Source organism: Kwoniella dejecticola, chromosome 11 (assembly GCF_000512565.2).
Source record: "Kwoniella dejecticola CBS 10117 chromosome 11, complete sequence".
Lineage (NCBI taxonomy): Eukaryota > Fungi > Basidiomycota > Tremellomycetes > Tremellales > Cryptococcaceae > Kwoniella > Kwoniella dejecticola.
This window is the reverse complement of record NC_089311.1, coordinates 483,297-510,680: the sequence shown is the minus strand read 5'-3', so window position 1 is coordinate 510,680 and position 27,384 is coordinate 483,297. Positions and strand designations below refer to the sequence as shown.

At 48.3% G+C, this 27,384-nt stretch overlaps 12 protein-coding genes across 12 annotated transcripts; 3 read left to right on the top strand and 9 right to left on the bottom strand.

Moving 5' to 3' along the window:
• Positions 1 to 344: 344 nt before the first annotated feature.
• Positions 345 to 1,939, top strand: I303_108316 (uncharacterized protein; the record flags this gene model as incomplete). Its single annotated transcript, XM_018410627.1, has 8 exons — positions 345 to 586; positions 653 to 749; positions 846 to 954; positions 1,036 to 1,093; positions 1,189 to 1,223; positions 1,337 to 1,404; positions 1,558 to 1,654; positions 1,782 to 1,939. The coding sequence occupies 8 exons, from the start codon at positions 345 to 347 to the stop codon at positions 1,937 to 1,939; spliced, it is 864 nt and encodes a 287-aa protein (XP_018260437.1).
• Positions 1,940 to 2,178: 239 nt separating this feature from the next.
• Positions 2,179 to 4,143, bottom strand: I303_108315 (uncharacterized protein; the record flags this gene model as incomplete). The annotated part of the gene is made up of 5 exons (XM_018410628.1): positions 2,179 to 2,223; positions 2,303 to 2,585; positions 2,693 to 3,160; positions 3,260 to 3,334; positions 3,410 to 4,143. 5 exons carry the CDS (start codon positions 4,141 to 4,143, stop codon positions 2,179 to 2,181), a joined length of 1,605 nt encoding a protein of 534 aa, XP_018260438.1.
• Positions 4,144 to 4,833: 690 nt separating this feature from the next.
• I303_108314 (uncharacterized protein) lies at positions 4,834 to 7,236 on the bottom strand (the record flags this gene model as incomplete). The annotated part of the gene is made up of 4 exons (XM_018410629.1): positions 4,834 to 4,966; positions 5,037 to 6,467; positions 6,531 to 6,830; positions 6,923 to 7,236. The coding sequence occupies 4 exons, from the start codon at positions 7,234 to 7,236 to the stop codon at positions 4,834 to 4,836; spliced, it is 2,178 nt and encodes a 725-aa protein (XP_018260439.1).
• A 1,473-nt stretch (positions 7,237 to 8,709) lies between these two features.
• I303_108313 (uncharacterized protein) lies at positions 8,710 to 9,042 on the bottom strand (the record flags this gene model as incomplete). Its single annotated transcript, XM_018410630.2, has 1 exon — positions 8,710 to 9,042. One exon carries the CDS (start codon positions 9,040 to 9,042, stop codon positions 8,710 to 8,712), a length of 333 nt encoding a protein of 110 aa, XP_018260440.2.
• A 73-nt stretch (positions 9,043 to 9,115) lies between these two features.
• On the top strand, positions 9,116 to 9,589 carry I303_108312 (uncharacterized protein; the record flags this gene model as incomplete). The annotated part of the gene is made up of 1 exon (XM_018410631.1): positions 9,116 to 9,589. The coding sequence occupies one exon, from the start codon at positions 9,116 to 9,118 to the stop codon at positions 9,587 to 9,589; it is 474 nt and encodes a 157-aa protein (XP_018260441.1).
• A 628-nt stretch (positions 9,590 to 10,217) lies between these two features.
• I303_108311 (uncharacterized protein) lies at positions 10,218 to 11,138 on the bottom strand (the record flags this gene model as incomplete). Its single annotated transcript, XM_018410632.1, has 1 exon — positions 10,218 to 11,138. The coding sequence occupies one exon, from the start codon at positions 11,136 to 11,138 to the stop codon at positions 10,218 to 10,220; it is 921 nt and encodes a 306-aa protein (XP_018260442.1).
• A 203-nt stretch (positions 11,139 to 11,341) lies between these two features.
• Positions 11,342 to 11,677, bottom strand: I303_108310 (uncharacterized protein; the record flags this gene model as incomplete). Its single annotated transcript, XM_018410633.1, has 1 exon — positions 11,342 to 11,677. One exon carries the CDS (start codon positions 11,675 to 11,677, stop codon positions 11,342 to 11,344), a length of 336 nt encoding a protein of 111 aa, XP_018260443.1.
• A 2,703-nt stretch (positions 11,678 to 14,380) lies between these two features.
• On the bottom strand, positions 14,381 to 15,391 carry I303_108309 (uncharacterized protein; the record flags this gene model as incomplete). The annotated part of the gene is made up of 1 exon (XM_018410634.1): positions 14,381 to 15,391. One exon carries the CDS (start codon positions 15,389 to 15,391, stop codon positions 14,381 to 14,383), a length of 1,011 nt encoding a protein of 336 aa, XP_018260444.1.
• A 418-nt stretch (positions 15,392 to 15,809) lies between these two features.
• On the bottom strand, positions 15,810 to 17,498 carry I303_108308 (uncharacterized protein; the record flags this gene model as incomplete). Its single annotated transcript, XM_018410635.1, has 7 exons — positions 15,810 to 15,868; positions 15,936 to 16,175; positions 16,263 to 16,397; positions 16,523 to 16,757; positions 16,858 to 17,131; positions 17,254 to 17,363; positions 17,469 to 17,498. 7 exons carry the CDS (start codon positions 17,496 to 17,498, stop codon positions 15,810 to 15,812), a joined length of 1,083 nt encoding a protein of 360 aa, XP_018260445.1.
• Positions 17,499 to 17,925: 427 nt separating this feature from the next.
• On the bottom strand, positions 17,926 to 22,140 carry I303_108307 (uncharacterized protein; the record flags this gene model as incomplete). The annotated part of the gene is made up of 24 exons (XM_065969799.1): positions 17,926 to 17,994; positions 18,090 to 18,191; positions 18,248 to 18,525; positions 18,723 to 18,843; positions 18,906 to 18,997; positions 19,057 to 19,067; positions 19,129 to 19,442; positions 19,494 to 19,509; positions 19,563 to 19,627; positions 19,679 to 19,729; positions 19,784 to 19,790; positions 19,849 to 19,930; positions 20,264 to 20,321; positions 20,382 to 20,474; positions 20,531 to 20,625; positions 20,685 to 20,728; positions 20,788 to 20,881; positions 20,950 to 21,004; positions 21,087 to 21,286; positions 21,345 to 21,405; positions 21,465 to 21,503; positions 21,564 to 21,665; positions 21,721 to 21,762; positions 21,817 to 22,140. 24 exons carry the CDS (start codon positions 22,138 to 22,140, stop codon positions 17,926 to 17,928), a joined length of 2,415 nt encoding a protein of 804 aa, XP_065825871.1.
• A 391-nt stretch (positions 22,141 to 22,531) lies between these two features.
• I303_108306 (uncharacterized protein) lies at positions 22,532 to 25,226 on the top strand (the record flags this gene model as incomplete). Its single annotated transcript, XM_018410637.1, has 8 exons — positions 22,532 to 22,675; positions 22,726 to 22,854; positions 22,909 to 23,163; positions 23,229 to 23,456; positions 23,531 to 23,988; positions 24,071 to 24,514; positions 24,599 to 24,955; positions 25,085 to 25,226. 8 exons carry the CDS (start codon positions 22,532 to 22,534, stop codon positions 25,224 to 25,226), a joined length of 2,157 nt encoding a protein of 718 aa, XP_018260447.1.
• A 287-nt stretch (positions 25,227 to 25,513) lies between these two features.
• On the bottom strand, positions 25,514 to 26,945 carry I303_108305 (uncharacterized protein; the record flags this gene model as incomplete). Its single annotated transcript, XM_018410638.1, has 2 exons — positions 25,514 to 26,831; positions 26,911 to 26,945. The coding sequence occupies 2 exons, from the start codon at positions 26,943 to 26,945 to the stop codon at positions 25,514 to 25,516; spliced, it is 1,353 nt and encodes a 450-aa protein (XP_018260448.1).
• Between the last annotated feature and the right edge of the window lie 439 nt (positions 26,946 to 27,384).

Here is a 27,384-nt window from a genome sequence, read left to right as displayed (position 1 = left end):
TATCTCGCCAGCCAGAAGCAATACTTCTGAATGGCTCTTGGCCCGTCGATGAGACACACTACAGCCATCGCAGGGAGGGATCACGCAAGCCATCACATTCTAGTCATTTTTCCTCGGAGCTTAGCCTGATCTATGCACGGTTGCAGACATCTAGCACATGTGCGACGATGTCAAGCGAGCACGGTATAAAAAAACCGAAGGGTTCGCTTGATGCTATCGCAAAACCCCCTTCCTGTTATTTTTATTCCCTCACGGCTTCACACAAGTGGACGCACAGGTGGTCATCCAACTCTTCCTCACGAGATAGTCCTCAATTCAGCTCACAGTACGACGGGAGACACAAGATGCTTCATTCCCGCTCAATCTTGGCTTTTTGGCTGGCGTTCTTGATCTTCGGGTCGGTAGTGGTCATGGCTATCGGCTCGACACTGGCGGATCCTCAACCTCAGCCTGAAGGGACGCTTACCAAGCCATGCGAGACCAATGCCGAGTGCTTGCGGACCGGTCAACCTCTACTCGCGCCTAGGAGACGTACGTTGAAAAACCGACAAGCACCCGCTCCTAATCCTTCTGTCCTGCCCAATATGTGAGCCGTCCACCTCCGTCTACCAATGCGGGCATTATCTGTGTCCACATGCTGACATGTTTCCAGAATCACCGGTGCAATCCAGATTGTTGACGCTAACAATCAGCTGCTGGGTTACTTGTCGGGCGCACCGAACCAATATGGCATATACGATCTCACCACTGTCAGTCAAATCAGAATGACAAGAAGGCATGACCTCTGCTTGACCTCGGCCTCTAAACATAAGCTGATGTCTACTGTATCGCCTTGAATCTTTTAGACATACACTCAAACCCTGGCCATCTCTTTCACCCCGTCCGCAGCCGGAGGAGCCCTGTATACCATATCGCCCAACAATCGAGTCGCTGGATATCCATATCTCGGAGCGCGTGAGTGGTACTTTAGCATTCCCAACCAACTCTCATGACCTCGCGCTATGTGAATCGGCTGAAGCGGCGATTTGGCTTCAGAGTACAATGGCGCGGTCGCCACTGCGAATATGCCGGGAAAAGGTGGTTTCGCATATGGGTAAGCTGAGGTCTATCATTCTGGATCTTGGCGATATGACCTGAGATTCGTAACCAGTACTGATCCTCAATGTTCGACACTATGGCAATGACCAGATCGTACGCGAGTATGATAGGATCATCTGCGGAAGGTAAGCAAGCGGACGAAATCAGATCATATCGATCCAAATCGGATCAATCGTCCGCCAAAAGGTTCAATATTTGTACCAATCAGTTGATTCTGGTAACCTGCCGTTGTAATCAGTCTCCGGTAAAGCACAAAAGATAGGGACCACTTTCTCCAGAAACGGAGCTGCCGTGGAAACCGATATAGTCAGTGCTAGCCCTCTCCTTCTTTCTTGCTCCCCCCTTTACTCGAAAGACCGAACGAGTGAAGCGAAGTACCCGCCAGACACAACAAAGATGTTATTGCTTGCCAAGTAGGTAGAGCGTTTGTACTGACACGCTTGACTCTGATGCTCTTAGTTCTACTACGATGCGACCAACCGACAGATCACAGCTCAATGGGTAAACACGGACACTACATTGACACCTACCATGTTCTACGCAGCACAAGCAGGCTGTAAGTCATTCGTTCCAATCCGTACACATCACGATAGAGTGTCGCACACGATCACCGGAAGAGAGGAAGAGGAGTTGAGCTGAGATCATCGCCTATTCGTTAATTCGTTCAACGTTACGTCCTGCAGACGGCATCGGAATGATCTCTCCAGACAATTTCGCAGGATTTCAAACCGGTTTCCCCATGGCTAACGCCCGGAAAGTGGTCGGTGTTGCCTTTGCTTTGATCACGCTGACTGGCGGATCTTTCTCCGAATCAATGTCCATGCTGATGCCGTGTCGCTAGACCCTCTTCCTTGTTTCACCCCCTCCTTGATTTGCTCAAAGCACAAGTCGCCGAGACTTTTGGTAAGACAGGAATGACTGCGCTTGCAGCGAAGCGATGGAGGACGGATGGGTACGAGGCTTCGTAGTGATCGAGGACAAGGTGAAGCTGACGAACGATATTCAGATTTAACGACATGCATAATCGATTGTGATCTCCACACGCTTTTAGCAAACCGGATACATGACAGGTAGTTCGAATCATGGACGATTGATACCTTGTTTCCTCAAATTCTCTTCCATCATCTGAAAAGACATCGGTCGTCAATCATCAATACCGAAGACCAGGGCATGTCTCCAGAAGTTTGAAGCGATTCAGACTTACCTCCTTGAACTGGGTTATAATCATACCCTCCTTCTTCTCCTTTTCCTCTCTTTGCAACTTCAGAATCGCCCTCTTCTCCGCCTCGTTGATCACTTGATTTTCCTTTCGCATTCGTACGGCGTTCATACGTTGATGCCTCGATCCAGACATGACGTATCCTGATTGTTCAAACTTCTCAATCGTGGAGGCCTCCATACCGATTTCTCCTCGCCGGGGTATACGTTGTCCCGATTCAGCGTAGGCCGCCATCGCTTCTCCTTCTCCCGGTCTCATGTGTGCGAACCTGCTCCATAGAGTCAGCATCTCTGATCGTGCATAATTTGGGACCAGGCGCAAGTTGTACAGCCCGATTGAGATACTGGAAGAGGACAAGGTGGAAGTCTTACTCACGCAGATCTATCCATGCTCTTTTCTTTGGCTTCACTAGGCAATTGCGGTCCGATCTCATCGTCGCTCTCTTCGTCTCTCACCACCATCTTCTCTTTGACAGGTGAAATAGTTGCTGGTTTCGCCGCGGGTACTTCTTCACCTTTCTCAACCCACATATCCTCTTCGGCCGCATGCACATCTTCATCTGGTGTCCTCCTCCTGTCTTTATCCTTCCTGCGCTTACGTCGACGTTCTTCCTCCGAGTCATCCGAATAATCATCATACTTCTTCTTTCGCTCCCTCTCTTTCTCCTTCCTCCTTCTACGTCGGCGCTCCTCTTCCTCCGAATCAGTCTCAGAGGAAGAATCGTCCGAATACTTTCTCGAGGAGCGATGTTTGGAAGATTTGTGTTTAGACGAAGATTTCGACTTTGATTTCTTTGATGATTTCGACTTGCTCTTATTTTTCTTGCGTTCAGCTTCCAACTCACTGCGGCGCGCAAATTGGGATCAGTATCTACGTCGGGCAATCTGACGCGCGAAACAGGGACTAGACAATGATGTGCACAAGGTTTTCGACTATACTCACTCTTCATCTTGGTAAGGTCTTTTAGGCGATTCAGGCCAGATCGATAAAGGATTATTCTCTCTTTCTTGTCGACGCCTAATAATTAAAGGAGTATTAGTCAGCAGTGTATTCGCGCAAGTGTGTGCAGGGGGAAAAGAGGACGAGACATACCTTTCGAAGTCGAGCGTGCCGAATCGTTGATGCGGAGGAGGATTCTGCCAACCACCATAACCTCCTTGTTGTTGAGGGGCCTGGGACTGCATCTTCGGTACCCAGGGAGGAGGCATATTCTGATTTGGTCGTCCATCTTGACCTGGACCAGGCGGTCCAGAAGGCAGATCATCCCTTCGTCCATATCCATATCCATCTCTATTCCCGCCTTGAGAAGGTTGAGAAGGATCAAAAGGTTTATAAGACGGTGAAGATCTTCTAGGTCGATTATCGTTCTCGTATACCGGTGATCCCCTTCTATCACGATCTCTTCGAGTATTATCGCGATCACGGTCTCGCTCATCACGTCTTGAATCGTACGATCTGAACCCTTCTCCATCTCTGTCTCTGACTCTTTCACCCTCTATATCTCTATCTCTGTCTCCTCGTCTCTCCCGTTCTCTACTTCGATCCCGCCTATCTCTATCTCTATCACGTCGATCATCCCCCCTATCATCATATCTGGGGGACCTGTCCCTATCTCGCCTGACATCGTCTTGATCTCTATGAGATCCCTCACCATCCCGTTCGGAGCCATTACGTTTCCTATCCATCAACTTCCTTCTTAATTCTTCTTCGCGGCTAACAGGTGTTTCTGGATTACCATTCCCATTTGAGCGATTTGCAGGTGGTGCAGGTCTCGAGGATGATCCGCCAGGGACCATGCCCATTCTCGACGGGTGCACAGTAGCCATTGTGCGTGAACTGTATAAAGTCGATGCGAAGATGCAGATAGAATGAGGATGAATATCTGTTTTCACGAGTTGTTCAACCGCATTTAGCAACGAGCAAGCGGCGAGACGTCGGATTACACGTGGACTAATTTATAGGTCAAAGTGGCAAATCCTGTCACTGTCACTCCCTTTTCACAGGTACAGAGGTGGTATGTATCCGACACATTCAATGCATCTATCATCGTAAGGAAGTTGAAAGTATAGACCATAACACGTCACACGTTACAAATCATCAAGATCGTTCTCGTGAGGCTCATAGCATACGCTTACGGCGTAAGGCAGGTGTTCGCCAAGGTTCTACTTTGGCGGCATTATACTCGATTCATTGACCTCAGGCCGACTGAATTATCCTGCCTCTTCTGTGTCGCACGAAAGATCCAGTCTACGTTTCAAGCGTACTCCGTCTAGGAAGGCCCATCCAATCAATGGATGTCATGAGCATTGCACGAGGTATTTGTGTTGCGTCGCAAGCAAGTTGTTTGTTTGCATGATGACCAAACACGGTGGTCTGAGGAAAGAATGATATTCGTTTAAATCCGTGAATTTCCGTGATTGAGCGTAAGCAATGGGTATATACAACGAGTCCCAAAATGACGAACGGAATGACGAGGAGAGAGAGAGCGATTGAAGTCGATATCGGTGTTGAGAGCACTAATTCGTTCCTCGTACTGTACCCATGATCGAAGGTGCCGAGGTGGTCCATTCCCAGAACATGACACCGGCGTTCCATCCCTTGGCTTGGGCTTGAGACACGCATTTGTTCAATACCGATGGATCGACGAACCTGTTTGCCCGAAAAAAGCTTTGTCAATTTTTGTCATATTGACAGGCATTCACAGGCGAGTCTGACTTACCCATTAGCAGCGGCACCCTCATCAAGAGGTTTTCCGATGACGATCTTGTCCAGCGGTAATCCAGCCGACGAATTGATCTCGAAGACCGAGGTTGATGGCCAATCATTTCCAGAGTTGAAAAGGAGTGTCTTGCAATCCTCGTAAACTCCATCACCTTGGTTGTAGAATTGGATATTGTAGAAATCGATACCGTCTCCCGTTTGTCGGTGAATCGATACGTACGCTCCGTCAGAGTAATCCTTAGCCGATGTGAACCACGGAGCCACGGGTGCGTGCGAGATGATATAAGGTGCTGGGAGCTGTCTTCGCAGTTCTTTTTGGAAAGTCACGATCCATGAAACCGCTTGAGCAGAGTTCATAGCTGGCATATCCTCATAGTCGATATCGACACCATCCAGTCCATAATCTTTGACCCATTGAGCCAATTGTTGCGCGGTCTGAGTAGGATCGGCACCGTTCGAAGTGGGTGAGTCAGTAGATCCGAAAGCCGAAACCATCAAAGCGATACCGGCGTTATGATATTCGGTCAAGGTCTTTTGTCGGGTATTCGAATCGAGCTGCTCCCAGAATTGAGCGTTGTCGACTGCTCCTTGGTTGGTCATCCAGAAAGCGAGAATGAGTCGGTTGAAATTGGACAAGACATCCACAGAAGGCATCTCAGTCAACCACATGTCGGAGTAAATCACGTAGTGAGGGGCAGAGGAGAACGATCCTGATGGAGATCCGGTGGTCTTGCCGCCTGTGCCAGTGGAAGCAGAGGCGGAAGCACTAGCAGAGGCGGAACCTTTGCCATGTTTACCGGAAGATGACGCGGATTCTTGACCCCAAGCAGCGGAGGAAGTAGACTCGCCAGACCAGTTGTTCCAATCGGTAGTAGTGGCGCCGGAAGCGGAGTCGTATTTTGTGGGTGACCATGATCCGTCATCCCATGAGGGTGAGGAAGAGGTAGTCGCAGACCAATCAGCAGATGAAGCAGAAGATGACTTGTGTCCGTGGTGATTGCCGTTGGCGTTATCATTACCGTTGCTCCACCAGTCGACCGAGGATAAAGACGATGAAGCGGTCTCCGTGGGGTATGGGTCGTTGGTGTTGTACCAATGAGGACTGGTAGTGGTCGCCGTCCCAGTGCTGTATGGGTCGTTGGTGTTGTACCAGTCATGAGTAGTCGCGGAAGCGGTGTTCTCCCAAGAATTGTCATCGCCCGCCCATAGCTGACCACCGATCACGGAGGTCGAAGCGGTAGTAGCGGAGGAAGTTGTAGTAGGCGAAGCAGATGTATCGTCCTCGGTGTCATCTTCAGAACTGTCGCATTCTTCTTCATCATCGTCATCTTGAGCAATGTTCGGATTAGCAGCGAGCTCGCCACCAACCACCGACGGTGAGGCAACTGCGGCAGAAGTTACAGTCGAGGCAGTCGGAGTGATAGACATACTACATTGTTACGGTATAGTCAGCTTCACAGGATGGACAGATATACCAACAACCATAGCTCACCTGTCGGACCCCTCGTCATCCTCGCAGTAGGGCAAGTCATCATCATCGTCTTCCGCGTCTTGTTCTTCCTCCTCATCGTCATCCTCGTCGCATTCCTGGTCTTCATCATCGGTCGCTGCAGTAGGCTGAACAGCAAGGTTGGCGTTGGTGATCGAAGCAATGGTAGTGGAAGTAGCTGAAGAGGTGGCAGTAGCCGTTATGGAAGCAGTGAAAGGAGGCGAGGAAGTAGCCGATTGATTGCTATCCTCGTTTTGTTCAACAGACCAAGTCCACACGCATCCAGTCGTGTAGAGACCGTCTCTGAAAGGAAAATAGTATTAGCATTCAGATGTCAGATGATCACACAATGTTGGATATAGGGGGAACGAAAGTGAAAGAAGGCTTAGACTCACGAGCAAACGATATCCGTACCCGTACAGTTCGTCACGAAGTTCCACTGATCATTATAACACCGTTGCAATTCGGATCCTACACATTTCCATGCTCCTAGCGTACATTCCTCTTGTTGTCTTTGTTCTATTATCTCTGGAGTCGATCTTGTTTCCTGATGCGGGAGGGATGTGCCAGCAGCAGCAGCTCTTGCGTGGTGTCGTCTATGATGGCTCACACCGAATCGATTATGCGGTCCAGCCGCAACAACAGAATCAGTAGCGAGGATGATGGATAATGTTAAGTAGATCGCGTGTTTCATCGTTATGGGTGTCATGATGCTCGTTCGTTTTCGTTCTCGTTATACTTTCTGCCTTCCTATCGCGCAATTGAGGGTGAGATATGATAGTGATAGGTTGATGTATATCGATTTTGACGTCTCGTATGCTCGCGTTCACGTATGCGTTTGGGGTCGTCCAAGAGGTCGTGAAGTGATATGATATACGATATGAGTTGTCTTACCTATCAATTTATTGATTGATCAAAAGTTTTATCTTAGCCTGCCAAGGTACTACAAAAACGAGAGGTGATTTCCACTGTATTGGAAGGTTCGTTCAAGTTCAAGAAAAAGAGAGAAGGAGAACAAATCAATTGTTCTATATACTAGTATAGTCACTATGTTCGAATGGCGGAGCAAGCACTGAAGGGGAAAAAAAGAAAGTTGAAATCAACTCTACAATTACTTAAGTATCAGCACGTCCCTCTACCATTAGTATCACTTAATGATCACAGGGTGATGTGCATAAGCATAGGTATAGAGTAGAGGTACAGGATGACTTTGATCTAAACGGAGTCGATGTGAATTTAAGGGAGATGTTGAGTGTAGGAGGAACAATGGCGTTAAGGCGATAAAATACAAATCAATTGGAATCGGGATGGGAATCGTCATTCAACACACATGCCCCTTACCCCTAGGCCTCTTGTTCTCCTTAACGAAAATGCAGACAAGTGATCTTTTTGCGGATCTTCATGCGGATGCGGAGACTCCTTGATGGGCGAATTAATGTGCTAAACTCGTAATGTCATATGCTAAATTGTGACAAGTCACTAAGAAGACCCACACACACCAAGGATAAATCGGTTCCTGGCGATCAGTCATTTTTCATTGAATTCACTCTGAGATGAACTGAAAATTAGTCGCGTCTCGTTCCTCTTCCCTCATGTTCTCTTCGTACTTGCAGACTGCGACGCGTCGACCGATCATTCGCTTATATACCCGCACTGCAACGCTTGATTGATGTTCAGAAGATCGACCGCCAACGATATATGGGCGCTCATCGTGCTCTCACGTTGGTACAAACAACATAGGGCACGATTGTTGGTCGGAGGCATTCCCGAAAATACACTAAATGTACGCACTCAGGCGGACACGATGCGAAAGGGACCCATGACGAAATGCCCAAAATAAACCCCCTTTCACTTGGCTGTTTTAGCGTGAGCCATGGGAGTAAAAACCCTTTTATCCTTAAAACATCATAATCAGTCCTCTGGTCCTATGTTCACTCGCACACACCAGTTTCGCAGTTGATCCTGTGACATCTGACGCTAAAGAGACTAACATTGTACCCCTGTTTGATTCCCGCAAACATCGCTTTTCGGTCCATACAAACGGATACGTGATCTCGAAACACCAAAATACAGATACAGATAGCGAAACTGACTAGTTATCAATCTCGATTTGACCTGAATCGATACTCCTTTGACTGACACATGGATCGACAGGAGAAGAGCAGAAAAGTTGTACAACCTTTCATCGCAACAGTCCCTTCATGTAAACCTTGATCCAGCTGAAATTCCGTCGCAAAGAAAATCCTATTTTACTGGAGCCGTCTCCAAACTCGTCTCTCAACTTGTCTCCAAACTCGTCTCTCAACTTGTCTCCAAACTCGTCTGTACACTCATCTTCGCATTCGGCTTCAGAATCGTCTCTGACCCCGTCTCTGACCCCGTCTCTGACCCCGTCTCTGACCCCGTCTCTGACCCCGTCTCTGACCCCGTCTCTGACCCCGTCTCTGACCCCGTCTCTGACCCCGTCTCTGACCCCGTCTCTGACCCCGTCTCTGACCTCGATCTTTCTCGACATCTACTGCGCTGAATTCATACCACACTTACACACATCTGCACCTTGGAAGCCAGTCGCTCATACAGACCGCAAGATGCACAAGCCAGGCGATAAGTACACCGATCGTGGTAACAAGAGGGCTCATCGTAATCCCGGAGAATCTGCCCCACATAATATAACTTCTCCAGAAAATGCTAAATTCGCTGATACTGTCAGATCACCGAAATACCCCAGATATCATGGTAGACAAACTCCTTACAGTTCAAGATCTACTTCTGACGACCCATATCGTCCCGAATCCGCGCCGACTTCCGGCAGATCAAGCATCGTATATTCCATCTCGAGTGATTCGGTGAGAACAGGAGGAGAGGGGCATTCCGATGGCAGCGATAGTGACGATGACTCGATCTCAAATTCAAGAATGAGGAAGCTGTCCCCCTACATCTCTGGCTCTAATTCTCTCAGTTCCGAACCTAGCTCGACGTATGATTCTAGCTCGGACAGCGATCTTGACTCATCCGGTGAGTCTGGCTTGTTTTATACTGTGCCATGGAGGAGATCGTTCTGATGGTTGATCGAGATGATGCTAGTCTTTTCAGCTCGTGATACAGTGGATCAAAGCAGTTTATCAAGTCCACTGGGAAGCATCCAGAATTCTTCCAGCATCGATTTGGACAATTCACACAAGCGTATTGAGAAAAGTTTAAGTGGTACAGATAACTCGGTCTCGCTTTCAGCGAGAACCGGACCTCCTTCACCGTGTAAGTACCTCACTTTGCTGTTAGGGGGCCAAACATCTACTGAGTTCAATGTACAGCATATGCATCATCGAGCTCGAGTGGAAGTTACCATCCGCCTGAGACTAGATCAAGCGGTTCTTACTTGACATCCAAGTCAAAATCGATCCGAAAACATAAGAGAGGACGTGCGGGTGAGATCAACCTCGACGTGTTATCAAATCACAGTGGTATATCAGCTGACACTTTTTTTGCTTGCCCAGTCTTTGACTTGCTGCGTCGCCTTGTTTCGCCTGCTAACGGTCAAAGAGATGCAGCGCCACCGACTGACCGGAAGCCTCTATCGTAATAATTAGAATACTACCTTGCATTTTTGATCCAAAGTCAGTGTATCTTGTAAACTATACAGTCACCGGGCAGAGATGAAACCCATATACAGACGCGACATGATAGTTGATATCACTCCCTTCCATTCAATATCCTTTTCCGCCAGATTTCGACGTGCTCGGTCTCCCGCCCTTCGCTCACAATGACGAAGTCGTATACCCCATTAGGATCTTTGGCTCGGCGAAAATTGTCAAAGCACTCTTTTGTCGAATCATCAACGGGCCCTCTGATTTCCAGGCGGATCTTGCGATAGTCGTCGTTGCTCTTGTCCTCCGAAGTGTCTAAGTTCCCAATTTTTGTTCGAGATTTCGCTATCTCTTCTAACCATTCGCCCATTCTATGTCTATCGCAAATCCGGAAGAACGATCTCGAGAGCGATATTGTTTTGATCGAGTTCGCAGCATTGACATTCCACCGTGACGATGCCGGTGCCGCAGTAGAACGAAAGGGGCCAATCACAGGCAGATCTAACGTTTGTACCGCTGTCCAATGCTTCAGCTTGTACATGATATGTTCCAGAAATTCGAATGGGCATTGGCTTGATCGGCCGAGAACCGTATATCTAGCTCGAAGGTGCATGGGTCCGGCGAATGTCGGATCAAAAAGATAACCGAGTAAGAATTGGAACATGTAGTTGAGCATTAAAGTGTTCTTCGAGTGTGTTCCATCGAATGGCTCGTCGTTCTCCATGACAATGTCAAGGGTTGCCACTGTGTTCAACATGCGCAAATTCCCAATCAGCATGTCAATTGGCAGATACATGCTGCCCAGTCCCTCCATTGAGATCCGCAATTCCAGGTGTCTGACCTTTGAGGTGACCCATCCTGGTGCTTGGAGGCAGAAGCGGAGGACTTGTTTTGTAGTGGAAAGACGGACGGTATTGTATAATCGAGTGATGGCGAATTGGTTGATGTCTTTGTTCACCAGGGCAAGTTGGCGCAGAGTGTAGGTATCGTCTACCTGCGCGACGATGCAAGGATAAATGTCCTCCATTTTGCTGCTATACGATGGAAGTAGGAGCGGAGCGATCTAAGTTGTGTATGTGAACATGTTGTTTATCATACTTCTCCTGTGAGGAGCTTTTATGCACGATCTAGGAGGGTGAGTCCATGTGCGGTGCTGTGCTCGGTGACCCCTATGCACAGTCCCTCTTCGTGTTTAGTGTCGAGTCAAACGGCCTATGCGACTTCTAGGGTCTACTTCCTGTGCCATTGCCGCTTGTCCAACATTTCTCTCCATTCATCTGCAGTCTTCACACCAGCGGGAGATCTTATAATCCTGAGGAGTCCTTCGTCCTGCTTCTTCTCCAGCTGAACCAGCCCTTCATCTATATCAAATCTGACTTCTCCTCTAATTACCAAGTCCAAACGCAATTTGTGCTTCTTCTTACTCCTTCTACCCTTGTTGACCTCCCATAGCAGACCCGCCAAAAGCGGTTTGGTGATCGTAATCCCAGCAAAACTGATGTATTCTAAAACTTGCAATTCCAAATTAGATAACTTAAATCCCTCCATTATCGGTTCTTCCGTCATAGGCAGATCGACGCTCTTGATTGAAGTATAGTCCGATAGAAAGCTAAAGGGCCATCGCGTACCTCCATATGGCCTCTCTATGTCATTCGACATATGTCTCCATCTGAAATGCTTGGGACCCCTGGTGGACGTTAAGAGTTTGACCCAGATTTCCACTATTGTTTGTAAGTCGTATTCTACTGCTTTCGATCCTATCAATCTATCTTCTTCCACTATAATCCTCCTTTCCCCACAATCTCCACTAGTGGTCAGATGCAGACTCTCCAAATCACTCAGCCAAGATTTGCTGCGCCGTATATTGTCTGGATCGAGCGTGCATTTCCTAAATTCCGGATCGAGCCAGAACGAAATGTCTAGGGATAGATCTATGTGCTTGACTTTACGTGTTTTGGTGCGATGGAAGTACTTCACGATGATGGAAGGTGAATGGAGAAAGATGATATCGTTCAACAAAGGAGTGACGAGCTGGTGGGTATGTCGATCGACCAGGGCTAGCGAACAGAGAGTGAGCTGGTCGGCATAAGGTATAACCAGTGGAAGCAGGTCTGGGATGAGGGGTGAGGATTGCTCGACAATGTTTGCTTCTTGTCGCTTTGTGTGCCGCTTGGATCTGCGTATCCTCCGAGACAATAGCGATCGGATCATACAACAACGATCTCGGCGATGATGATGTATCGGAATGAACGAATACAGCAGGCTGGTGACTCTTAATGCTTGTTCATGCTAAGCATAATCTCGCATCTCGGATAAAAAGTTAGGAACATGTAGTTAGTCACCGACAGTGGCAGTTCTCACTTGGACTTCACGAGTGTACAACCGGACGACTGTTAAACTGATTACTCAATAGCTAAAATCACATCTTTATGAGAGAAAAGTGAGGAGAGCTCAAATGCGAGTACAGGGTCCCATAAACCGCTGTGACTCTCGGTATTCACAGGTCCTGACGGTTCAACAATAGGTCTATCCTTGCAAGGATCATCCGCCGCTGCAGCTGCAGCGCGGTATCTCGGTCAATTGCAACTCGAAGCGACGACTTTCGACCATTGCGTGGTAAATGTCTGTCTATCCTCTTTGGCCATGCTAAGTGAGAGTCGGAGGAATCAAAGTCCCATAGGAGGAAAAAATCCAGGAAGGTTGAGTGCTCCATCACTGCAGATACGCGACCAAAGGTAGAAGCAATTCTTTTGACACGGAGCATCTCCGTTCTGTGCGGAGAGCGGCATTTGTGAAGCATCCGAGATGTGAACTCTCTATACCAAATGACGTCAAGAATTCAAGGAAGTCATTTCGGGGTGTGGAAGACAAAGGGCGTTCACCTTCCGACGAAATCCAGTAGGGGGAATCAGGTCGTACATCTTCGTCCTTTGCGGGCAGAAAATTTGACCCGATCCTCCAGTCCGCTCGACTCCGAACACCCCCACCCCGAGTGAATACAAAGGTTGATAGTCATAGTGCCACTCAGCCGAGAGTATGTTCGCCGAGTGCGGCTGCTGCCTAGACCTCCTTTCTTTATGACTACTTCTGCAATCCCAGCTTCGCGTTTCGAGAGGCTGATTGCGGGCGGACTTCAGTCGGAGTCGGCTTAACAAGGGAAAGACTGTAGTGAAGACAAGTCCGCTTCAGGCCAGCCAAACCACGATTCGTGAGACCGCGCGTATCGGCGTTGCTTCAGGAAGCTGTGTCGCTGCCTAGTCCCTGATAGAGGTATAAAAGGCCGGCAATGAGCGACTCCTGACCAGGCATCGTTTTCACACATACATTATCTCACCTATCCAGTAAAGACAGCGATTCTGCCTTCACCGAACAACAAGACATAGAGTAACACATATCGACATGTCCTCCAACAAGTAGGTGGCTGCCTTCTGCTCTTATTTGCCAAATGGTATTCATTGCTGGTTTTTGCTTTAGCTCACCCTGCTTTCAGCGGATCGAGCCAATCTGGGTATGATAACACTCAGATAAATGAGCTAACTTCGATTGCACAAAGATATGGGGTTGGGTACCGAGAAGACCGAGTTGGTCTGTCCATCAATCACTTGTACTAGATTTCCCAAGTGAGGGCGAAGGCGAGGCGCTGATTGACTGTCTCAGATCGCTAATCGCTGAGCTGACCACCAAGAATCCGGAATCATAACATGGGCAACCTTGGGTTACGCTGAGACAGACCATGGAAAACCATGCTTACATGCTACATCTCAAATCCTTCAATGCGAGCCAAGGATCAGCTGCCGGTGAGATTGGACACGATGCAAAGGGCAAAGGATCAGCTTAGTCAGCTGAATTGCACCACCTTGCAATATGATGAAGACAAGCTGTGTATCCAAATACAGATTTGGTATAGCTCGGTATAACAAGACAATGCTGGAAACATGCTTTGCCTCTACACTCCCATGCATACGTATGACGGTTGTGTTATCTACACATCTGGCTGTCATTTGGTGTAGTCTTGATCGATCCATTTGATTCTGAATTCCGGACCTGCTGTGCGGGATATGGAAATAGCTGGATGAAATGTTCGGCATGGCGATTGACAGTGTTGCTATTCCATCGTATCGCGCTAGAGGTGAGGGTATGTGCCGGAACAGATAGGTTGACAAATCATCAGGGAAGATGACCTGGAACGAGGCAACCGCAGCAGTGATTCGGACTCACTGCGTGAGAAAGGGTACCCTCCGATCGAGATCTCTTCGGTGTTCTTGCCATTCAAGCACAGCGTCCATCAAACAGCGCTGTAAGACCAAGGTCTTCCTCCTCAAGGTCCAACTCATGAGCCTCCAGCCTGTCGATCCGTAGCGTAATATCCTTACCGCCGTTGTTCTTGTTCTGGTACAATTGCTCCAATTGTTGCTTCTCCTCTGCAGTCACATCCAGTTTCATCACCAATACCATCTGTTCTTTTCTCTCCGGACAATGTGCTATTACCTGACTGCATTTCCTGATCGATGCCTTCTGCTTCTCGAACGTCATCAAGGTGGGTCTCGAAAAGATAGTGTATGAGCGCAGTTGAGATGTCGCCACGATATGTGAAGTGATTTCCATTACCGCGCCGGCCCTGGTGATGTGTAACTCTTCACAGCGTTTCCAATAAGTCATATTGTCGATCGTGGTGTGAAGGAGGACTGAGCCGTAACTCCAACGTCCGACCAAATTGTGTGATTGTCCATCAATTATATGCAGATTCAGCACCTTTAGTCCACCTTCGGGAACGATGATGTTGCTTAAAGCGTGCGTCTTTCGCATTGAAACATTCATTGCAATGCCGAAGTCGTCTGCCGAAGCTTCCATGTCCACAGGTAAAGCCACGGGTCTATTGGACGGAGGAGTAGAGGCTGTTAGAATAAGCGTGAGTGACAGCGTGATCGAGCGTGACAGCGAATTGTCATATCCAGCACTCTGCCCATCCTCCAAGCTTTTTAGATCGATGAGCTTGTTATTTTCGAAATCATTTTCTGGCGACCGGACAAAGGGATCGTATACTGTCACTCTCAACTTTTGGATAAGTTTCTTCTTGCTCGGAGGGACTCGATCTCGGAACGACAATAATTGCTGTTGACCGTCGATTGTGAAGGTATGATACAACGCGGGGATCGCTGATTCATGGAAGTACTTGTTGACCATACAGAGATGATACAGAGTCCTGGGATGATTGGTGGAGAGGATCACTTGTCGAAGTATCTCAGGGGGAAGTCGGGGTGCCTCGGTCTCGGTGACCATGTTGGTTAAGCTTGAGACCAATGTCCGATAGTGTTAGCGATCTCTCTTCTAAGACTGACGAGATTTGGCGAGATATGCTGCAGCTTCGTTAATCAACTGCCGTCTAGCTCGTGTGTGATGTGTCGCTGAAGGAGAAGAATAAAGGAAAGTGAGATCTACACATCTGCCTGCATCGTGTATACTCGTGCGTGTGATAATACAGCCCGTGCCCTCTCGCCCTGAAATTGCTTTGGGCGCGTAAGCAGAGCCTCATGTTCGTTACATGCTATACGCACAGATGTTCAAATCCAACTCCGCTCTATTAGCTCTCCTGCAATCTCGGCAGTCTTAGCCAATGATACTGTACGTTATACAAAGCAGACAATTTACAACGTCGTAGACAGTCAAATGCCCTGTGAGGAATGCACCTATAGACGAATCAATAGTCGTCCACTTCCCCTTCGCTACTGTCATCCCCTCCAGCAGCCTGGAGAACTTCTACAAGCGCCAAACAAGAAATACGTCAACACCAACACCCATGAATGAGGTTACCTCATAGACTCACCCGTGACAGATTCTCCTGGGCCGATACCAGTCAAATTCAGATCCAATCCCGTACTTTGACCGGGCAACGTCTTCTTGCCGGTCATACCTCCTGCGCCTGCACCACCGCCGGAGCTAGTTATGGATATCACAGATTTCTCAGGAGACGAGACGGGCGATTGAGGGATGTCTGCCGGTTTCGTCGATGGTCTACCTAATTTCGAAGGTGGTAAAGCTTGTCTATTTGCCGGTGTCGGTGTAGCTGTATAAGGCAAGGCGAATTATACAATCGGTCAGACATATGCCCTCTCTTTCTCCCTGATTCTAGGAGAACAAAGTGTACACTCACCGCTTCCTGAATTGACATTCGAGCCAGGACCGATCTTCGGTTTCTTCGGTATGCTCGAGGGTTTGATAGGTGATTTATTGCGTTTAGCGTTTGCCGAAGAGGGTGTCGGGGTCGAAGCCGCTCCGTTAAGTAGCTCTGCGAGATAGCCCATAGTGTGAGTCGAGTTTCGTGACATGATGCAACATGGACCATCAGGGATAGGCTGAAATGGCGAAACGTAGGGAGCATATGGATGACATGAGCACTTCGCACCGACTCACTTTGCTTCTTCTTCTTCCCATTAACGCTATCTCCACCTTCACTACCTCTTTCCCAATCTCCATTCTCACTGCCCCCATCGCCTTTACTCGAACCCATAACGTACGGCGACGGACTCGAGCGATCGTTGTTCCCCAGCCGAGCTTTGACAGCGGCAGATCTGGCTGCTCCCCGCCGTGTAGATCCATTCAGACCGAGACACGACGATAGGTGAGGAGCATATCGATTTGAGGCGACCTATCAGAGAAGCAAACATCAATTCGGTCCAGTCCAGTCCATCAGTAAATCAGAGACCAAGGGTTCAGGTGCAAGAGAAGGAGTCAGAGAGAAGACTTACAGATCTCGAACAGACCAAACACTCAAAGAACGTATTCCCATTAGCGTCCGTCCTTCCGCTCCCACTACCTATCCCCGTTGATCCGCCCGTGCCCTTCTCCGGACCAATAGCATATCCGCCCGTACGAGGTACCGGCTGGCCGTCTATGCTGGGCGCAGGGGACGGATTGCGCGATGGGGGAGCTGATTGGTTCGGTTGGAGGGATAGAGACGAAGAAGAGGAGGAGGAGGCGAGGGGGTTGGTAGGTGGAGGAAGGGGTAGATGGGATCGGCATCTAGTCATGATGTGCCGACAGTATCGAGGTCAGGTCAGCTAAAAGAACTATGCCTCGGGCGACATCGGATACGCATGGCCAGGTCCTTGCGTCACATGCTTCTGAAGTTGGGTGAGGCTCACCGAGTCCCGCATGTCCCGCATATCGCTCTACCGCGCTTGATCTCCCGATGAGCCGACATCGCCGTGGTAAGGATCAAGTCGTTGATCATTTCTTCTAGTATAGCATTGGACTGCAGTCGATACATGCTGCTCAGTATTGTCACACTCAAGTAGCAAGATATTGTCCGGCTCGATTTGAGGCTTCGTGAGGTTCAAGTCGGGACAAGTTCACTCACAGCTAATTTGATCTCCGTTGCTCGGTCCATGGTGACAAAGAATCAGAGATTTTTCGATTCGCCCGGCGACAAATTTCGACTGCCAGTCACTTCGGTACGCCACAGGAGAGCTTGTATTATTATCCTTGAACTGTTCTTGGCTCCTCAAAGGACTTGATCCGCTTTATGTGGCTCATATATCGAATCCACTTTATAATCTATCGAGGTGGACATGGAAAGTGGAAGTGGACGAAGACCCTAGACCGGGCACATGTCACGTGACGCCACCATCATAATCCGATGGACTATGGGTCCTGCTGATACCCGTCCGCCGATGATGACATGGATGACACGGATGCTAGTCTGATTGCTGCATGTATTACTGATTTTACAAGATACTTCATGAGATTTTATAATAAAGATCGAATCGCCCATCACGGTCAAGAATACTAAATTCGGCTTCGCCGGCTTCAAGCCGTTAAACGTAAAGAGCCAAAGTGTATGGGTTGACAGCCAACCAATCCCCCTCCGTCATCCATTTCAGGTCCTGCATAACGAGCTCAGGACTCAGCATACCAAGATCCGTAGCAGTCATAAAGCTCATCGCGCAGTACGATAGGCAATCGAAATCGCTGTACTCACAATGCAGAAATCGCAGGGCATGTCCACCAGATGACCCCTAACTTTACCCAATTCCTCTTTCACCTCCGCCAAGCTCATTTCTCGATTAGCAATGTGACCGCTCTAATTCGTTGTCACAATCAGCTGTTGCTCATTCGGGTTCCTATTAGCTGACTTACCGAGATACCAGCATTTGGAGCCAAGTATTTCTTGTAATCATCCCAATTCCTGATCGAATCGTTAGGGACGGGTCTAAAGATCTTTTCAAAGATTTCTCTATTTCCTCGACCGGTACCGACCCAAAGCTGTTCAAACTCGTCACTCAGAACATCCTCTACAGCTAGATCTTCCGCCGAGCCGAAGTCGTATCGGTGCGAATGCGGTGCAGGGTGCATGGCGTCGCTAGGGTGTTCGGCCGAGTCGAAAGGTGGTTGTGGGGGCAGCAGCCCGAGGTGTTCTACGTTGTGGAAAGTAAGCTATACACAAAGACACTTGGGATTAATCGGGGATCTAACCTCTCATCAAGGTTCTTCGCAGTGTTGTGGCGTAATTACTGGCCATGTACTTCTTACCGTCCATCTTCGACTCGATCATGTCGGAATCCTCTGATAATCCTTCAGCTGATTCCGTAAGTCCTGTTTGCGTGCAGCTCACCAATGACAATGGCAATCTCTGAATCATGATCTCCGACCTGACTTCTGTCGTTCAGGTTGGCTGAGCCACAGATCACCCTTCGATCGTCCACGATCATCAATTTGCTGTGGATATACAGGATCTGTGTCGCCCAAGTACAACGTCAGCAATCTTGGCACGCTAGGAGTCTAAGAACAAGCTCACCTCAGACACGTAAGATGCCAGCTCATCTTCATCCGTTCCATCCCACTGCTCTTCCGATAAAGAGGTCTTATCTTGCATAGCATGTTGACCGACTGTAGACCGCAACCGTAAGTTGCTTTTCGTGCCCCAAATGCGCAAGATGCCATCTTACCGTTATCAGAACTGCGCGATCGCAACATCAACATTGTGGGCTCGATGAAATTGGCAAGGGATGATAGCTTACACATGCTTGTCATCATTACTTCTGCCATTCTGGAACCGCTCAATAATGTCCTTTGCATCGTCAATCGTTTTGGGCAATTTGATGGCTTTCTGGACGGTATCTTTTTTGTTAATTTGATCGACCCCATCCGTCTGATCATGCGGCTGTTCGATATTGACAGTTTCGTCCTGTCCGCCACCCACGTCGTCCGAGCCTACATACACCTTGGCAAGAGCGACCTGAGCCTCGTGGAATGATACTCCGGATTTCTCCTCCATTCTCTTAATTCGGGTTTTGGGGTTGTTGATTCTGTCATAACTTCGCAAATTCCAGAACTGCAAGATCTATCAGCTTGCGTCAATACTCAAATTCGATGGTCAGCTTACGGTTATGTATTGCATACTAACTCAATTGTCAGCTGTGTGAAGCAAAGCACGAGAATCTAGTTGACTCACGGTTCAAATCCTGCTTCTTTGATCATCTCGAAAATTGAAGCGCCACCTCGATTGATCGTTCGGTACTGAAGCAGGAATAAGCGTACCACACGATCAGTACTGAGCAGCACGCTTACTTGAGCCTCCATAATTGCCTTTAGACCAGATTGACTTTGGATATCACCAGGCTATGTAGTGGGTTCAGTCATGCTGAGATACGAATGACCGATTCATTCACTCACGAATGCCCTAAAAAGCGGAAATTGATCAGTGGTTCATTCCTGATATCCTCAGCTGAGCGACTCACGGGACAGCAGGGATAAGCACAATAATCTTGAATTTTCTGCCTTCCTTGGCGGCCGAGATCACCCTTTGCGCCAGCGCGAGAGCTGCGAGAGTGTCAGCGCAATCTCGCATGAGAGATCATCGAACCTGCTCACCAATCAAGTTTTTTACAGGCTGTCCCTCTTTGCAAGAGGAAATGCTACAAGGAATGTTCAGCTAGGAATAGGGTGATCTAGTCCAGTCATCTAATTACCGATCACTCACACTGTATACAGCTAAATGTCAGCGACACACACAAGGCTAAACGACGAGGTCAAACTTACAAAATTGATTTTCAATATATATACAGTGATTCGCTTCTCGGATCATGCTGATATACGCCTCTATCTCGCCTGCATATCAGCTACCGGTCCCTGCGAGATTTTCAGCTGACTCACGTTGAATACTATTCTCAAGCAGTATACCGTGACTCCAATCGGCAGCCGATCGCAAGACCTATCGCAAGCGAGTGAGCCATCGATCCCAGAGGGTGCCGATCATAAGGAGGCATCTTACCTGGACTCGGCAAGTGCCGTAAGGGACTGGCTCTGCTGCTCGAGGCGCATCGGAAGGCGGGAAATGATAAGGATGGAAAAATTGTCTTCCTCGCTGCAAATCTCAGTGTCAGCTGGAAGGTTTTCTGTTCCATCAAACAGCTGACCGACGTCTTTCCATTCCGACAAATGAGGATGATGTAATCGGAATTCATTGTCTTTGATATGCTTCTCTTCGTCATGACGTGACTTCACATCGTCCCAAGCTGCGGACGTTGGCAAATCAGCTGGTGAAATCGAACTCGCGTACAAAAGCCTGACTCACGGAAGGGTAACGCAAGCCATTCCATTCGCTTATCGTGCTTGTACCTGAACAATACATGTGAGCTGATGACTCGGATTCATTGTCTAGTTCTAGGTCAGCTTACTTGATATTCTTGACGAAATTCCACCTCTCACAGAAATGCTGGATCAGATCGACCACCGAAGGACCCATCATTGTCAAGGAGACATCATGCCACGCTGTCGTCGCAACATCAGTTTCTCCGTTTGGACAAGAAAAGGATAGCAGAGTGGACTGTGGGACTAACGCATTCGAGGAGCATCTTGAATAGCCAAAGCATTGCTTGTATACTTGTCCACAGTCTGTTGTCAAAACGCAACAAGTCCTCAGCTGACTGTCTCATTCTCATATAGCGAAGCGAGACTTTGATGACAGCTGACCCACCTGGAAATCCATGATCCGCGAATTGTTGTAATCCTGACCCGGGAAAAGCGATTTGTAGAACTCGGTAGGATGGACATCCGCTAGAGGGTGATTACGTGTATCCCATCGACCGAAACATGCGTCTAGTCCTCCCATGGCCGCTATCTTGTTGTCGACCACACACAGCTTCTCGTGATGCGAGAAGTAGTACACCAATTCACCTAGGTGTCATTTTAGTATGAAATCCAATTACTCGATGGCAATACAGCTTATACTCACCTCCACTATGGTCTGGATGTCGCATCACTGAGATATTCTCATGCAGGTCTTCCAGAGCGTGCTGAAGTTATAAGGATATCACGTCAGCTCCGTTTCCGCTGGTTCATTTGCATAGCTGACCTTCGTGTGTTTCGATGACAAACTCATTGACAAATCAACCTGAATCAGGACTATGGTCAGCTGTCTGGGCGGCATGATCGCGAGATCATTATAGCTGACCTCCTTGTACACCATCACGTAGACCCGTACACCTTCCTCCGCCTTCCGCTGGATGAGGCGGTCGAGTCTCCATTCCGGGAAAAGAGCTGCTGGTCTCCGGAGCTAGGTAATGGAGGTCAGCTTGTATAGTCTCATAAGCGAGAATTGGATAGCTCACCTGCAGTTCTGGCGATAACCACCAATCGAGAATCATGATAGACTATTTATTCCATCAGCTAGTGTGTCACCCTTTTGAACGCGAAAGCTGTCTTACCTCCTTGGCTTGATCAATCATTTCCGACATCGCCCAGAAATAATCGTGTCCATCCACATGCCACTTGACTACATTCCCATCCCGTTCACCTGCGAAACTCCTGAACCGATGTCCGTCTCGTATAGCTTCGATCTTTGCATCTACCTCTTGTTCCCATGCTTCGTCATGTCTGTGATTCGGGTTGATGGTCGTCGAAATGGCTATCCCCAATCTGGACAAATCGGATTGAAGGTGATCTACCTTCGAACGAAGCTTTGAGAAAGGGTGAGATGTCGGATGAGGTCTCTTGGAGGCGCCATGATGGTCTGCCACTGGCGTTGACATTGTGAGAATTGATTCGTCTGATCTCTGACCTCTGTTGATGTTGACTGAGGACATCAAGTGAAGTTGAGGAATGAGATTAATTGTATAGTCGGGTGTTCGGACTGGTGCGGGTATTGTCTTGCGTCATAGCGCATTTCGAGATAACCGGAATACTCGTTTACGTAATCGCTGCTCGGAACGATGGACGCGTTTGAAAACATTGGTTGACTTTTGGATTTGGATTTGGCCGACGCGTTTATTATTGAGTCTCTTCATCAACGATATACAGTCTGATCACATAGCCGAGTCGCTTGAGAGCTTTGTAGTCAAAGCCAAGGCTAAGTCCGAGGTCAACACCAAGAAACATCTTGTCGAGCTATCGAATCAAGGACGATTTGAGCAGAGGCGTCAAATGCCCCTTCTTCTGCCCCCCTCTGACGATCTTCGTCCATCTGACCTCACCTATACCCATGCGTACAACTCGATAGTCTCCCGAGTGAGGCGGAAGGGAGGAGCAGGAAGTGGCGGGGTGGTCATTCTAGCAGGAACGGACGTGGTCAGTCGCACCCACTTCGCACAGGACAACGGCTGACGGCTGGAGAATAGGATGGACTGCTTGGTGCCAGGATACTTTGCTCGCTTTTCAAGAATGACGATGTGCCTTATCGACTCGTACCTGTTGGGGGTTACTCCGAACTCGAGACCAGGCGAGATGAAGCCCTAGCTTCTGACGAGGTAAGTTCATGTCACCGCGTGCAGTGGATGTAGCTGATAATCTACCTCCAATAGCTACATACACTCATACTGCTTTCATTGGGATCCCTGTTAACCCTTTCTTCGTATTTCGAACTCCCTCCGACATGCCACTTGCATATCATAGATTCTCATCGACCGTGGAATCTGCAAAACCTGTTTGCTATAGATATAGGCTTAGATGAAGATGGAGAAGGCGAATCAAGTGAGGGGAAGATCTGGGTTTGGGGTGATGGAGACGAGTTCAGTGAAGCTATGGAGAACGTCAAGAAAAGTTGGGAGGCCTTGGAGGTGAGCTTGGACTAAGAAGGAGCCTCTCGGTCACGATCATACTGACAGGTCATGTTCGTATTCAGTATGAACCGTCTGATTCGGGTTCTTCAGATGACGACGACAGCGAGGAAGACGAGTCTGATGAAGAGGCAGAAGAAGACGAAGAGGAAGCTCTGGAGGAGGACGAGGAAGAAGATGGTGCAGACGAAGACGGGGACAGGTCGCCTTCGAAGCGAGCGAGGAAACGGCGTAAAGCAGGATCGACGGAGCCGAAATCAAGATCAAAGAAACAGAGGGAAGATGATGGTCGCGTAAGTCCGCCTGTTTCAACTTTCCTCAATCTGTCCTGTCAGATACCAATATCAGACCTGACAATCTCTTGTAGCCCAGACGACTACCCCGAACAGTCCGAGAAGCGCACCACGAACGAATACAGCGTTATTATTCCGCAGGAACATCTTACGGTCAATCAGTCGCTCTAACGATATATCTACTAGCGACAGTACTGGAAAGGGCGGATAACGATATCCTATGGTATGCGATCTTGGCGGTGACAAACCAGTATATAACGTCCCGGATCGATCGAGATTCGTATGAGGCTTTCCAAGGGATATTCCAAGATGAAGTAGTTCGTCTGAACCACGATCCGACAGTAAATGGCGGAGTGAAGATACCTAATCCGGATGACAAGAGTATAGCCAAATCGGAAGAGTTGCGATTCATGCTTTATCGACATTGGAATCTGTACGAATCAATGTTGCATTCTGGATATGTTGCTGGGCGATTAGGTATCTGGAAAGAAAAGGGTCGGAAAAAACTTCAAGGTCTGTTGGCGAAGATGGGGTGAGTCCGGCTCCTAATTCGAATTTTACCTCATAATTCGACATCTGTGAGACAGATAGCTGATATAACATTTTCCACATAGCTTCTCACTTCAGCAATGTCAGCAGACATGGTCGCATATGGATATGGACTTGAAACGCAAATTACCAGAGAAGCTCGAATCAATCGCACCCGAATATGGCCTGATCGAGTTATCTTACCCGTCTTTTACACGTGCATACGGATTCCAACTGTCTTCGCTATCAGCCGCGGATGCAGTCGAGGTTGTCTCGTCATTACTGGACATAGCGGTCGGCGTGCGGCTGGAGGTCGATAGGGAGGGAGGAAAGGGTGGAGGAGAATGGTTCGGAGGCACCACCCGGTGGAATGTCAATACGAGGGAAAGCGCTTCTATCGCTGAAGGCAAGGAGAACCAGGATCCGAACCGGACTTCTGACGATCCAGCTTTGGAGGGTACTCAAGTAGAGAAGAAGAAAGATAATTGGGGAAGTACGAATTTCTGGATAGCTTATGATGCTTGTGATGAGTGCGTTCAATCCAGTCCACTTCTACTTCTACGGTCTGAGGCTTACCGAAGCTAATCTGTATGAGTTTACATTGTCATTGATAGTATCGCATTGATACGGCGATCATTACCGCTGACAATGACGCTTCACCGATCGATCATACGTGCTGGATCAGCCTTACTGGATAAAACTATAATACGCAGTCTGCGCACGTTCAGGTTGGCGATATTGAAAGAAGGACCCGATCTTAAATTGTTCTCCCACCCGTCGACGTTGAGCAGGCTGGCGCTGTGGTTGGTGGACGCTACCCGAGATCGCTGGACAGAGAGACAATCGAAGTTGAATAACGGTGGAAAAGTCAAGAGCCTGCCGTTCGTTGTAGCTTGTCTGAACGAGGACAAGGCGAGTTATATGGTGGTGGGCGTGACTGGTTCGCCGGAATTCGGGGATGTCAGGAAGAAGTGAGTCCAGTCGAGTCCATCTGAATCCCACTTTGTCCAATCACCAGTGAAAAGCAGAATGCATTTATCAAGCAGACAAGAAGGTACGGAGAAAGAAGGAAAGCTGAATTTGATGTTTTACGATGATAGCAAATTCGGATTAGCGTTTCAGAATGCCGCCGAAGAGTCGGGGTCGGGGGCTAAGCATGATATGTTCGACACGAGCGTTGTAGAAGTCGCTCAGGAGGATTTGCAGCAGTTCATTGAGAGTCTGCATCTCAGGTCGGGGTGATGTATGGATCATGCTCTGGCCACTGGACGCCCGCTGGCTCTTTGGCGTTCAAAAGGTAAACGAGGTTTACATACATACATTCCGATCGTAGCATCTATAATTAACCCACAGGAGAAAGTTTATCGAGTATACAAGTGAGATCATACAACCTACAAAAAAGCTCTGAATATGTTTGACATCGCATAATATTGTACAACCCAATCCGGACATCTTCATGCATTGTATCTGCTTCTGCTTCTGCTTCTCCTTCTCCTTGTCTATTTGACCAAGCTGACGAACGAAAGTGACTAAGCATTTCCAACCTCGCTTTCGCTTTCGGTCCACTTCAAGCAATTCAAGTCCCTGCGTCCATCCGATGCTATCACCGCGTAACGTTTTGTGATACTTGGTGAAGTCTCGTCCAATTCCCTCAAGATATCATCCAAGATTTTACGTTTTTCTCGCTGTTTCTCCATCAACCGTTCTTCTTCCTCCCCGTCCTCTTCTTCATGCTCGTTGGTCATTGTCTCCACAGGCGGCGGCAGAATATCGACAACTTCCCAATTGAGTGCCGATGACGATCGATGGTACGTCTCATGGAACGCAGCCGAAGTTCGTAGGCCCATGATCACTGCTTCTGTGCGTTTCTCAATGACTTTATTCCGCTGTTGAATGCGCTCAGCCATAGTGATAGTGATAGTGGATGCACCTGATGCGTTATCCAATATAGCTTGGTTCACCGTAACTTCTTCTTCTTCTTCTTCTTGGGTATATCCAGCTGGTTGCGCCAATCCGAATATAGAAGGTTGGACCTCCTCTTCAGCACCCGTATGCACCATCCGAACCTTGACTCCGGGGTTCGGCACGACCCCAAACCATCTTTCACCCTTCATTGTCACTTCCTCTGCGCCCTTCCAAGCCTGTAACGAGGTACTTATGCCCATCATCGTGTTTACCCAGTTCTCCGACTGGTTCAATTCACATTCGTCCAGATCGAGCGTTGAATAATCTATCGTGACGGCACGCGGACGAACCAAGTTGGGCAGATGTTGAGCCCAATGCGAGACTAATATCCTGGGCGAATTTGATCTGTCCAATTTCTCATACAGATCCTTAAGCGCGTTCGGCGTGAATGTCAACTGTTCGGCGAAGAGGGGAGAAGGGAGTTTGGAAGCGAGTTTGAAAGAGAGTCTGGAAGGGTATATATCCAGAGTAAGAGTCCGGGTGAGGTTGAAATGATGCGTGATCTTATTGTGTATTGGTACGTGATCCTGCAAGCCAAGGGGTGCTTGTAATTGGCCTTGACCTTGTACTTGTAGTTTCGATTTCAAGGATCCAGATCTCCCCCTCTTCACACCAACACCCAAAACATCCTTGATCTTATCGCTCGTCTTGGTCCTTATATCATCCCTCACCGACTGAGGGATCGTCAAGAACGACTGTAATTGTTCGTCGGATCGGATGTGCACCTTCGTATACAGCAAAGGAACGATCAGGGCGTGATATTCTCTAGAGAGCTGAGCGAGCTTCGCGAGGGATCCGAAGGCCTGAGAAGCGAACAGGTCTTGGATGATTAGGTAGAGGAGGTCGTACGGTATAGGAAGGGTTGATTTGGTGAATGCGGATCTGCCAATCCATATTAGTCATGGTACCGACCAAGGACGATCATCAAGATGAGGAGAGTGCAAGAACGACTCAGACTCACTTGGTCCGCTTTGGGACTTGCGTGTAGATAGACATGTTGATGAGCTCTTTGGTTCTCCCTCTACAGCTTCGTTCTTTTTGTATCTTGCTACAGCAGGAGACAAGATTCAATAATATAGGAAGCGAATACTCTGCCTCAATCCACAGAACCCTAAACTTTGAGACATATACAACCCAACATCCTTTCACAACCTCATCGTCGGTCATAGAAATCCGTGATTTTCCCCATACATATCATCGCTTTAAAGGGCGCCGATAAGTTATCGCCTGATAAGCCGAACCAGATCCTCTCAGTCACTTTACCCTGAATCGGATTTTCTTTCTATCTTAACTTCGGCGTAAAAGCCAAGAAACGTGAATACGTGAATAGTATAAGATGGATACAACTCCGTTACCAACACGTAAGAACCGACCGGACCGATATCATCACTTTTAACTCCGCCCTGTAGCTGTAGCTGTAACGTAGTCATTTTGC